Source organism: Thalia democratica, chromosome 3 (genome assembly GCF_965202585.1).
Source record: "Thalia democratica chromosome 3, ktThaDemo2.hap1.1, whole genome shotgun sequence".
Classification (NCBI taxonomy): Eukaryota; Metazoa; Chordata; class Thaliacea; order Salpida; family Salpidae; genus Thalia; species Thalia democratica.
This window is the reverse complement of record NC_139167.1, coordinates 72,556,352-72,570,011: the sequence shown is the minus strand read 5'-3', so window position 1 is coordinate 72,570,011 and position 13,660 is coordinate 72,556,352. Positions and strand designations below refer to the sequence as shown.

Sequence of the window (13,660 nt, the reverse complement as noted above, 5' to 3'; positions counted from 1 at the left end):
TTATAAAAAATGTTACTACACTTTTCAGTTGTTTTAATGATTAGTATACAATACACCTTAAAATTTAAAATGTAAGAAAGTAAATGATAAGATTCTTATTATTTTAATTAACACAAACGTCTAGATTTTAAAACTTTAAAAAACAATACGAAAAAATTTACAAATACGTACGAATATTTGTAGAAAGATAACGGTGTTTATTAAAACTATTAATAAAAGCCCCTAATTAAGCATAATAGAACGTTTAAAATCAGTTCAAATTTTGATCATAAAAAAGTTCCTGTGAAAAATCCGCTGTTGCTCATATAAAACAAAGGAATAACATAGTTTTAAGAAAACTAACTTTTAATGTTATGCAATACATACACTAAAGTTTAACTCATTTTGTACTTAACTGTTTTAAATATTTATTGAAAACTTTTTTACGATAATGTTTGGTTTTTCAAACTTGTTTTTTATTTTCACTAGTTGACTTAAAAATCAAATTAGTATTTAAACACTGCTTATTCAATAGTCTTATCTTCGCATCAAAAAAATCTTTTAAATACAGATCAACAGTAAAAGATTTACTAATGCATTTATATGAAATTCAAAACGTTGTCCAAATGTGTTTGTAAATAATGAATAAAGTATTTTTTTTGATTTTTTTTTTGAATTGTTTAGTCTAAGTTGTAATTACTTCATGTCATAAAGAAAGTAATAAATGAGTGTTTATGTAGATAACAAATTTTGTTTGTCCAGTGCTTACCATAGTAGGCACATTATATGAGAAACTCGCAACAAATTTATTCGAGCATGATAATTTAAGTTAAAACAAACCAACGTTTATTTAATATTCATGAATTTAACAACTCTGCTATCTACTTTTACTGGAATACCGGTTTCACTTCTGTTACATTTAGTTGAACACCGAATATTTCAAAACCAGTCGACCAGAAAGCAAGTTAATCTTAAGCAAAATTACATTTCTAAGTATAGCTATATAAAACCAGTTACAGTTGATTACAATTATGTTCTAGTCAAGACCTTCCAAATGAAGTTCCAGAACTAAACTTATTTAATGTTATACTGTTTATTTTAAAGTTCTTTTTTAGATAGTGTTTATTACTTATAATAATTTTTTTATTTATGTTACAAGGAGTAAATATTTTATTTAACTATAAAATGTTATAGTATATTCTTGTTAGATTTAATTCCTGTGTAAAAATGTTGACCACATTTAATGCTCTTTCTAAAGTATTATGTTCTATATTTTTAGGGTATAGTGTGTTTTATAGTATAAACCAGTGCTTCTGAACCTTTTCTTAGTGGCGGAACCCTTTTCCAAAGTTCAACTTTTCCGCGGAACCCCTAATTTAATTTTACATAAAATGTTTAATATAATATTTCCTGCAAAAAACAAAAGAATTTCAGTGAAAAACGATTTTTTTTGCAAAACTATATCATTGTTAGAAATCATACCAATTGTAATAGTATTAAGTCGAGTCAAACTCAAAGTGTGCCAGAGGCAATATGTTTTTTATGATTCTATAATAAATAAACTAAAACAAACATGATTAATCTCAACGTCATAAAAATATTTCCTTGCATAACAAAAACAAAATATGAGCTACAAACAATAACGAAATGAACATGAACCTAATCGAATTCACAGATTACTTTAAAAAACGGGTAAGATGCCTAACGAAAAATAAATAAAAAACATTTAGTGCGAAACTTGAACTTGTCTCTTAGCAACAAGCATGTCAATGCGCGGCTGGATTTTGGATAAACTGTGACGGAGACAGGCATATAAGGTTGGAGTCAGCATACAGTCCCTTTGCTTCGTTTTAATGTTTGTTACATGCGAAAAGCTGGACTCGCAAAGATAAGTGGTGGTGAATGGTAAAGAAATTTTACTGCACGCTTTGCTAAGACGGGGTACTCTGAAATTGCACATATCCAAAAACCTAAAAGCTCCTTTCCTTTGAAACTCTATTTTAAATTACTATCTTAAGATAGTTGCAGCAATCCGTTTTCTGTATCTGTAGGAAGATTCACTTCTTCTGAAGCAATATCACACATAAAAGGAATCAAAATTTATAAATTTCCGATGCAAACATCTTCAGGAAAATATTGTTTAAATTTTATAGACAAAAGATCAAGGTGGTTGTATATTTCGTCAGAGAAGTTGAATTCTATGCATTTTTCATGGGCCTCATCAAACCGGTGAAACATCGCAAAACTACCATTGCCAACATTTTTCTTCTAAAAGTTAATTCCATTTTTAAACGCCTCAATCTTGTCTGTCATGACAAAAATGGAATTTTGCTTCCCTTGCATGCTTAAGTTCAAAGCGTTCAATTCTTCGATAATATCGTTGAGATAAGCTAGTCTGGCCAAAAAAACATCATCTTCAAATAACTTCACTAATTCTGAGCCTTCATCTTTAAGAAAGGTGAACACCTGCTTCTTTAATTCAACGACACGAACCAGTGTCCGCCCCTTCGACAGCCAGCAAACTTCGTTGTGATAAAGAAGTCGCAGATGGTCAGCATCTAAACTTTCACAAAGTTCTTTGAATCATCTGGCCTTTGTGTCACTTTTCTTTATAAAATTAACAGTTTTAATCAACGCTGAGAGAACTTCTTGTAAACAAGAAGGAAGATGTTTTGTTGCCAAATTTTCTCTATGTAAAAAACAATGTATCCATTTAGCTTCAACTGCTTTATCCTTCATTTTCCTCACTACACCATTTTTGGACCCAGTCATAGACGCTGCACCGTCAGTGCAAATGCTGACACATTTATTCAACTCTAAACCCTTGCTGATGAAATAATTTTCGACACATTTCATTACTTCAACAGAAGTTGTTTTTGTGGGTAATTCTCCACAAAATTATATATCTTTGTTGAATCCTTCCTGCCCACAATATCTAACAAAAACGAGTAACAAGGCTTTGACGCTTACGTCAGTAGACTCGTCTAGTTGCTCAGCATAAAATAGGTTTATGACAACTTTTATGTGTTCCATTTTTATGAAGTTTTATGATTTATGTTTTTTTTTTTTCAAATTTATTTCTTAAATTTCGAAAGGCTTTGCGGAACCCCTGAGAGGCGTCGCGGAACCCTAGGGTTCCGCGGAACCCCATTTCAGAAGCACTGGTATAAACTATAACTGCCAAAAATTATGGCAATTTTTTATAACTAGAAATAGAAGACCTTTAGGTATCATTTAATTCTAAGTTAAGTTTGAATTTGGTTTTATATGTTTATTGTTAGTATGATTTGATAATATGGTTTTTAGTGTGGTTGTGCACTACTTAATAACCTTACTAACTGTCAATACCAAATAGTTTAATAGAAATATATAAATATAAACCAGAGACTATTCTAGACTAGTTTAGTTTATCCTGTGTTATCCCTGTAAAACTTAAAGAAAAGCAAAATAATACTTAAATACTTTTTAACTAAAACCTTCACTTTTACTAAAGAACTTGCTTGAACTTAGGTAGAAATAAAAAAATTTGTTAACATTTTTTTTTAACAAGGTTAAGGCATAGACAAAAATCATTTGAATTATTACAGTTTTGAAATGAACACTTCTTAAACAGATATAAAGTTCTTTTAAATAAAGTTTTATTAAATTAATTTATATTTTTTATAATCTTTTCTAATTGAAAACTTTCTTTAGTACATCAGAATTTCAAAATGTATAATCTAATATAAAAATAGAATAAGTTAATTGTTTTTAACAAAACTTTTTAAATCAACAAACAAATGTTTATTTTTGTGTCATAGATAATGAGTTTTATATATTTAATTGTTGAGCTTAATTTTATGTGATGTAATTTTTTTTTTAATAAATTTACATTTGAATATATTTTAAATTAAAGCAGTTTCTTGTAGTATTTTAAGTGATATTTCAGTTTATATTTCCTTTTAAAATTTTAATCTTAATTTTATTTTTTATTTTCAATTCTTATAATTAAAAATAAACTGATAACTTCATTTCAACTTTTAAAAAACAAACTTATTTTATATGTTTCGGTTTTAAGAAAACAAATAGTGAGATCTCAACTACTAAAAGAGAAATAATGAATTTATTTTTAAAGAATTATTTTAAAATCTAAGTGTCGGTCAAAGACCCCGTCAGTGCTTAAATAAATTGAAAAAAGATACGTGACAGTCATGGAAACTTATCTGTTGAATTTTAAATAATTTCATTAAAATTTAGCATATGATTAAAAGTAAATTTTTTCTTATAAATTGAAAATATTATTATAGTAAAAGGGCTGAAAAGTTTCAATTTATTTAGTAGAAGTTCTACTTTTTTAGTTAACATAACTACCAAACAAAAAAAATAACTTGATTAATTAAGGTACATACATGTAACAAAATCTTAAATTAAAGCTACTGTAAAAGGAACATTTAAATTTATAGTAAACTTTTTAAATGCAACAAACATAACTACTTTTAAAATCAATATTTTTAAAAGCCTTTGAACTATGTTGAAATAAAAAAGGTATATTTTTTTGTCTTAATTTTATAAATCTTTTAGCTATATATTAGCACTATCTGTCTACTCGATTGTAAAAATAACATTATAATAACTATCATATCTATTAACCATCAATATCTTAAAAACAACTTCAATAGTAATAAAAATAAGTTTGATTAATTAATATTGACTAAAAAATAGCTAAGAAAATCATTTATTTGATTTACAACTAAAGTACTTGTGTTAATATTACTACTAATAATTAAATTACTAATTAAATTTACAATATTAATATAATAGCTTTTGTTCTCTTTTAATCTTTTATTACATGATTTTTAATAAACTTTTATTTTATATTTATTTCTGTATTTTAAGTGAAATATTTAAATCTATATTTGCAAAAGATTAAATTTGTATTTTTTAACTAAAAATTCATTACTTAAATTGTTTTAATAAACAACTATACTGTTATCTTTCATTAAAACTTACGTATACTCTATTTTGTGAAAATAAATATTTTTAACCTTTTATTTTTAGTTTAAGATAGTTAATACACAGAAAGAAAAGTACAAGAGAAATGTACATTGATAGAACTTCAGACTTTTGGCAAGCTATGAAAGCAGTCAGTAATTCAAAAAATAAAAAAGCACCTCAACTGCTAAAAGTTGACGTTATAGTTGATTTTAAAACAGAGTTTGGGAAAATGTCAAAAACTTTTGTTAGTTTTCACAAAGTGATATACTAGTTGTTAAGAAGCACTTATAATAATTGATACAACTATAACTTTTTATTTTAAGTTACACAAAATTTATTATGTATTTAAATTTACGTTCGTAAAAAAAGTTAAATATAACTAAAAAAGATATTTACAGCTGAGCTCTGTCCGGCAATTTTACACATACTTGCAAAAAAACAAAACTGACTACCTTAGAAACTGGAGTTTAGAAGAGTCCTTCACAGATAGAGACAGAGATTTACTGGAGAAAAAATTTGAAGATTTCTTTAAAACTTGTTCGGAAACCCTGGTTAAACTTAAACAACTTGGTTTGAATATTTTTTGATATACTTTATATATATAAATATAATAGTACATACACTTTAAAAAATACATTATTTTAAATTGTAATTATTTTATGAAAAATCACTATTAGTTAAATGACGTTATGTTTATTTAACGACATTAAAGCGCTTAAAATATTCGGTCCCTGGACCTGATGCACGATAAAACCTTTCTGTTATCGAGCCGTTTGGATACCTCTTAACGTCTTTTCTAGGAATAATGTGTTACATTGTTACGAATTATAGTCTTTGCTTACTAAAACACTTTATACTTTTCTGCTTTTTTTGTTTTTCACTTTATATGAAATTTTTATCTATTCTTTAACTTTTACAACTTTTTGCAGATAATCCTGAGGTAAACAAATTAAGAAAGTACAATGTTTTTATTCTTATAACACATTGAATTTTATAATGCCCACAATGTTTTCATTCTTATAACATATTGAATTTTATAATGCCCACATTGGGTAAAAGGGATTATCAAAGTAAAACTATAAAAGTTACATAGCTTTTGTATAAAATACTAAGTATATAACTTATACTAATAGCCAAAAATTTAAACTAAACTTTTTACTTGCTTCTGAACTTCTCTTAAATATAAAATGTTGTAATTTTTGTCTTTTTGTCTATAACTGGAGCTAAATTTTTATAAGTGTTAAACATTTATAAAGTAATTTTAAATAATTTTAAACTAAATTAATATAAACTAAGTACACCTAAATTTCATAGATAATTATGAATATGCTGAACTTTAAAACTTTCTGAATAAATAATAATTATTATTAGTAAAAATAAAGCTTTATTTTAAAAATGGTAAAATACTACTTACAACAATATGTTTTAACAAGGATAAGTTTTGAACTTTAAAACCAATTATTTTTGTGTAGATCAGGGGTCGGCAAACTGCGGCCGGCGGGCCAATTGCGGCCCTTGAAGGGTAAATCTGCGGCCCGCGAGCACGCTTATTTTTTGAATGGGATGCGGTCCGCGAAAGAAAACTCTGTGGCCCGCGAGCATGTAAATTAGGCCCGCTGAGCAAAAATATATTCTAAATTTATTTTTTATGGTAAAAATGCTGTAGTTTGTTTATACTTGATTAGTTTTTATTGAACTCCCTGTATAACATTTTGAAACAGCTTAAAGATTTCACTCCTTTAGATTAAACAAGTAAAAAATACAGATAAGCATTCGAGCTGTGTTTTATAATAACTTTCTTCTTACCATAACAAATTATTATCTGAAAAAACAGTTTTAAGAATACTTGAACTCAGTAAGTTATTTATACAACACCTATTAAGTAAATGAACAAAATGAAATTTTTTTCCCTCGTGTATAAAAGTAATACACAGTAATTGACAAACATGTCTTTTCTTTAAAATTTATGTATTTTGTCAAATATGTAACTTGTACCTAAGATATTTTATAACTGTATTTAAGTGTACATAAAAAGATTAAAAACGATATAATAAAAAGAAACAAGGTTTATTTCATTTAGATTTAACAAATTTATATTTTTGTATAAGTTTTCTGTATACTTTAAGTTAATTCCTAAGCACTTCAATGTACAGAGAAGTTCATTTTTGAACTACTTTAAAAACATTATTTAAGTTAGATTTAGTTCAATTTAAGCATAGTTTTCGATTATAATTATTTTGACATAAAAGATGTAACAGTGTACAGACACATTTAAAACAATAGATACGACATAGTTACATTTTCATTTTACAAACAAAACTTTTTGGCAACTTAAGTTAATTTTTTTTGCATTGCACACTTATATACACAGATGCTCTTTTTTTGGAATTACCTATTTAATACAAACTAGATTTAGGGATAACAAATTTGTTAAGTCTGTTTATAATCAATCAAAATAGTTTGAATTTAAGAAAATAAACAAAACATTGCCACACAATCAGACTAAGTCAGACTAGTTTATAAACTTTTTAAATATCAGGCCAGTTTAGGCATTTTTCAGTTTTTGACTTAAATTGTTTATTTTATTCTAAAATGTATGGATAGTTTTTTGATCACTCAGGCAGGATTTTTTACTTTGAAATAAACTTATGATGTATGTTTTGTTCTTTTCACATTTTTGGTTTTACTTATGATATATGTTAAGTTTTAAGACTCGCAGCTGCTATAATTGGAAATATTATTTTATTATTATTTACATATAAATGTGGAGAATCATTGTTGCTAAAAAACCTTGAATTTTGAAAAAAACTTGAAATTTGACAATTTAGGCTAAAAGTATCAGGAACTTGAGAATTTTCGAAAACACCTTGAGTTAAAAACAATTTTACATGTAAAGTAATGAAACTTCAACTTTACACAAAATATTTCTCACAATTTAATTTATCAAAAAACACATTTAAAATCGCCTAGCAGTATCTTTTAATGTTGCTTTACTATTTTAGAAAGTTTTATTTTACTTTAAACTTAAGTTCATACTAAAATTAGACTAAAAAGCCTGCACTTTTCAAAAAATGGAAGAAATTCAGAAAACCTGGAAAAGATTTCTTAAAAACCTTTGGCAACCCTGAAACTGTTTACATTCTTTCTAAGAGTTAAAAATAGCACAAATATTTTTTGTTTGACATATGTTACGTGTATACAACATAAGAAAACTTTCTTTTTTACAAAATATGTAATAATGGTAATTTTAAGTATAATGACCAATCATTTCAGTTTTCTTACTTTAACAGCCCTTGTAGGCTATCAGATTCATATTATTTCGCAGTACAACGTTCTAAACCTTCTTAATAAATACATGTAAACCTTTTACAGAAAATACCATAGCCATTATTTCAATCACAGTAATTAACTAAAATGTATTTTTTAAAGCTTCGGTATTTTGTTTGACATGTAGTATATACCTAAGTTTCTCTTATAGATATTTTATCACTACATATTATATTTGAGTATACACAAAATTATTTAAAACATTACAATAATAAGAAATGGTGTTTATTTCATTTTGGTTTTGACACGTTTTAATTTTTTTAAAGTCTTCTGTGTATTTTAAATTCATTTAAACGCACACCATTCTACAGAGATGCTTAGTTTTGAACCACAATTTTAAATTATACTAAATTTAGTAAAAAAACCTCAAATAAATATTCTCAGATGAGCAGCATTTGTTGGTGCTTTCATCTTAATAGATCGATTTAAGTCCCAATTTAATTTATTTGACTTTAAAATATCAGAAATTGCCTAAAAGCGATTTTTTTTGGTCAATGAAGAAATTAATAGAATACTTTTACAAACACAAGTTCTTTAAAAAAGTTTTCAAATCTAAACGTGGTCTCCTTTTAAGTATTTACTTTTGCTACTTTATTACTTACCTTGAGAAGTTTTCCTGTTTAGTATGTATTTACTGAAGATAATCATGTGCTTTCTTAAAACTGACTTGAGCAATTTGTTTTTTTCGTTTCTCGCAACAACCCCTAATTAACGTTTTATGATTCTTAGATATCGTAATATATTTTTAATCTTCTCTTTTTTGTAAGCACTATTTTCATTGCAGAAATATAAATGAACAATTGCTACAATTATTAATAAACAAAAAGTCTATCTACTTCTTTTATGGCTTAACATATTGTTATACTTTCGTCAACAATATTAGAAAAACTTAACTGTCCATTCTAGCTGACCTACAATAATATTGTATTTTGCTGTATATATTTACTTCACTGTCAAAGAACTTTGTTATTCGTGAGTTTTATCTAAAGCAGGGTTGCAAAACAAACTAACTATTTGAAAAATTCGCGCTTGGTTAAACCTATTCAAGACATTTAAGAAAACTTAGGTTTAAATGTGAAATTTTTATTTCAAACACTTTGAATAAATCTTTAAATTCTCAAAATAGTTTTTATGACTGTAGTGAAGTTGATTAACTTTTATTTCTACTTGTCGTTTTAAATATTTTGTACTTTTGTATGATGATACTTTAATTAAGTATGTATTAAACCTTTTTTTTTTCAAAGAAAGTTTTTTTTAACTTTTGATAAACTCAGGCTGGATTTATGTAATTTTTTGCCTTTAAAGTGGCAACCATGTAAAAAACTTATTAATTTTTACCTTAATTGCGTTAACTATTTTTTTTACTTAACATATAGGTACTAAGTTTATTATGTTAACTAGTTACTAAATTTTTTAAAAAGTGCTAACTATTTAAATCGCAAAAACTATTTTTAACAGTTTAAACTTTTTTAAATATGAAAAAGTGGTTAACATTATAAACAATATATAAAAGTGACTTATAGATGGTTTTCAAGCTTGGTTTTTTTAGAGAGTTAGGTTGTAAGAAAAATAAAAAACATATTAAATTTATCCTATTATTAAGTTTTAAAGATAGTACATAGTTTGTTAAGTCTTGAGTATAATAGTCTATGAAAATTTTACTCCATTAAATGTGTTTGATTTAAATAGGTATTCTATGTGTAACTAAAAGTGATTAAAGACAATAAACTGAATAAAAACAAAAGTTTTTTATTAATGTCCTGAAACTAAAACTGCGGCCCGCGAAGATTTTGGAAACTTGAAATTTGGCCCGCGAGCACCAACTGCCTGCCGACCCCTGGTGTAGATAAATATGCTTAGAATATTTGTACTAGCATCTGAAAGATTTTATTGTCAAATCAGTTCTATTTTAAAACATTTTTGTTAACTAAAAAAAAAATTTGTGCAAAATCTTTTTTAAATATATTCTTATAATGATATATGCACCTTTAAACTTTACGTTGTTAAAGTTGTACAACTTATTTATAGAAGATATCGTTTGTTTATTATGTTTATATTCCTGTTTATTTTTATTTATTAAATTATTGAAACAGCTGTAATCGATGAAAACAAGAAAAACGAAGATCTTGTTTCGCACATGAAAGCTACTGTTAAGTCACTTGAAAATTATTTGAAAGAAATATTCATAGTTTTTGAAGATCTTAAAATGAGGAGACAAAAAAACTATGCTTATAGAAAACTGTTAGTTTTTTTAAGTTTTTTTAAAAAACAAATGCTTTTATAATTTTTGTACGCATAACTTAAATTAAGTTTGGTTTTTTATTTAATTCAAATCCTAGTAAAATCGTAGAGTATTTATTCTTCAGATGGTATTTTTATTCATTTTATTAATGCTTAGTATAAGTGAGTTATAGATAAGTTGTATAATAATAAAAGTATAATATCTGTTGTTTATATAGTACATTCAATATATTTTTAATTACTTTTAAACTAACCATATTTTTAATTTCTAGGTCAAGTCTTGCATGCTTATCAAATTTAAAAGCAAACCAAAGTCAAACACCAGTTGATGATAGTACACAAACTTCTTTACAGACTTATAATAACTTTTATGATGACAGTGATGAAGAGGAATTGACTTCAGATGACGAGATGCAGGTTTGTGAATTAAACTTATGAAAAAGCAACGTTAAAAAACAATCAAAAATTCAAAATAATTTTATGTTAATCGAGGTTTAAGCGAAGAAAGCTCGCTGGAATGTAAATCAAAAACAGAGTACTTTTTAGATCATGATAACTCCGTAGTGCTGTGAAACTTGTTTAACACTGAGAAACATATTTCAGTTCAATATTGAAAAATACTGTGCAAATTCTTGTTTTTAAATAATATTATCCATTGATACTAAAAGTACTGTCTTACTCAACTTGCTTTTTACTAATAATAATAATAAAGTGTTTTTTTCTGTTAATTAATTTAAAAAAAACTTGGACTTAGTTATATTTTTAACAGCTTTCAGTATAAGCTTTATTGTAATTTAAACCGCTTATTAGTTTTTTTTTTTGAATCATTTGATTATTTAGTAAACATGAATTTTATGTCATTCAAAATTACTACAAAATGATGAAACTTTAATTATTTCTTTACAGTATTGAAGTGTTTATAGTTGACTATGACTTTTTATATACATTGTATCTTTTTTTCAAGTATTTTCTTATTATATCAGAGATTTTTATCCTTAAATAAAATAAAACATACTATTTTTCAGTTTGCCTTGGAAAATAAGCAGATACTAGCCAATGCAGAAGCGTTAGAACAAACTAAAATTCTTACTAAAGTCTATGAAATTGCAAGACTTCAAACAATGCTAAACGAAAATGTAAGTGTGCTACTTCAAATTAAAACTATCTTTTTTTTTATTTAATTGCAGTACTTTTTGGTTAATTTCTTTTTAAATTAAATTAAAACAAGTTTTTAATTTTTTAAATATTTTAACTTGTACTGAAATGTACATTTTTGTTTAAGTTTTAACAAGCTTTTATAATAACAAAGGTATTATTTGTTATAATAGTTGCAAACTTTGTTAGACTTTTTCGTAAATATTTATAAAGTTATACTTTACTCGATACAAGTTTTAATTAAGACAATAAATGTAAATTCTATAAAAATTTAGTGTTTCATATCAACGTAAACTATAAGTAAAAAAAAAGAGCTTTAAGAAAAGATTGACTTAAAGTTTGGACTAGTATATTACACAGTTATGAATTTTGCAAAGTTATAACTTATGTAAAACACAAAACAATATACTTCTATTTTTGTCCTTTGTTTGATCGGAAAAACGGTCAACCCAAACTATATAGTAACAAAGTTCTTATGTTTATATTGATAATAAGACTATATAAACAGATCTATGAACAAGAAGAGAAAATTGATTATGTCACCGACAAAACTATTCAGGCTACTGAGAACATTCTCTGTGGAAATGATCACTTACGACAGGTGTTTGTTTGAACTTATTAACTATTTTTTTATAAAAAATTGTACAAATATATGACATAAGTCATGAGTTTGTAGATTAACAACTAGTAGCTTCATAATAGCATCTGGTAAGTAGACTATTTTTTATAGATTCATAGTATTTGTAACTTTTGTATAGTAAGTAAGTATTTTTTAGTACGTATTTGCATTTCTTTTTAAAACCGTATCTAACGTATTTAACTATATATATATATATATATATATATATATATATTATGAATAATCATGTAGTTTTATACGCTAAGTTAGAAACTTTTCAATAGCTTCAATTAAATAGACAACTATATAAACTTATAATACTTACTATAACCTACTCAGTTCATATAAACATACACTTTTGGAAATAGATAACTATTACAGCATTTTTTTTAAGTTTTTTTGTTTTGAGTAAGATTAAGTTACGTGTTTAAATTTGAAAACAACTAAAAATGTTTTTTTTTATATTAAACAGAAACGAACGAGCATTTACATTTAGTTTTTCTACATTTATTTGCATAAAGTTGTGTAGAACTTAAAAAAGTAAAATATGTTGTTGTTTGATAGAAATTATGACATTTGATCATTTAGTTTACAAAACAAACCGGTTGATAATCAATAAAAATTTTATTACTTTGCTGATTCTCTAGGTAATTTTATTGTTTTAGTTTATACTAAACTTTATAAAAGGTACAGCTTTTAAACCAACTTTTTTTTTGTAAAATTATCTCAACAAGCATTCGTACAATTTCTTTATTTTATTACAGATCAATGAAAGAAGGTCAAAATTCAACGTCATGTTATTCCTTTTGCTCATGTTTTCTATTACCCTTTTATTTAATGATTGGTACTCTGGACAAGTACATGGTTTTTAAAACTGTTTTTAAAAATAAATTAAAAAAATTAGAGTTTTATGTGAACATTCAAAATTTTTAAATAATGCATAGTTTTTAGTAAAACTACAACATTAATTTTAGAAACACCTTTAAAAATCTGATGAAGTAAAGTTTTTTCATAAAAATTTTACTTATTTTTCTAAAACTTTAGTTTTAAGTATAATTCTTTTTAGTATATCTTCTAACTTTTAGCACAAATATAACTTAAACTGGTGTTCTATTAGTCGAGCAAGACTACAATTTGTTTGTTTTTGTACGTGAGAGTTTAAAAAAAAGTTTCTAAAACTTATCAAAAACATTAGTACTTTTCAGTTTATTCATAAATTTTAACTAACTGTATATCTAAGATTATCTATTTTTAGTATATGGTGAATTCCTTTCTGCCAACAATACTGTTTTTCATCATTAGTTTTGTAAAGCCATTCCTTCTAATAACATTTATGAGATTTAGAAGACATTTATGACACAGAGA

The 13,660-nt window shown here is 25.4% G+C and overlaps 1 protein-coding gene across 1 annotated transcript in view; it reads left to right on the top strand.

The window, feature by feature from the left end:
* The window catches only part of LOC145832523 (thrombospondin-type laminin G domain and EAR repeat-containing protein-like), a 44,036-nt gene extending 31,747 nt beyond the window's left edge, over positions 1–12,289 (top strand). The window contains exons 15-18 of the mRNA XM_082939837.1: positions 10,374–10,521; positions 10,794–10,938; positions 11,547–11,657; positions 12,185–12,289. Coding sequence (XP_082795963.1) covers positions 10,374–10,521; positions 10,794–10,938; positions 11,547–11,657; positions 12,185–12,289 — 509 coding nt within the window. The remainder of the gene's footprint in view (positions 1–10,373; positions 10,522–10,793; positions 10,939–11,546; positions 11,658–12,184) is intronic.
* The last annotated feature ends 1,371 nt before the right edge of the window (positions 12,290–13,660 follow it).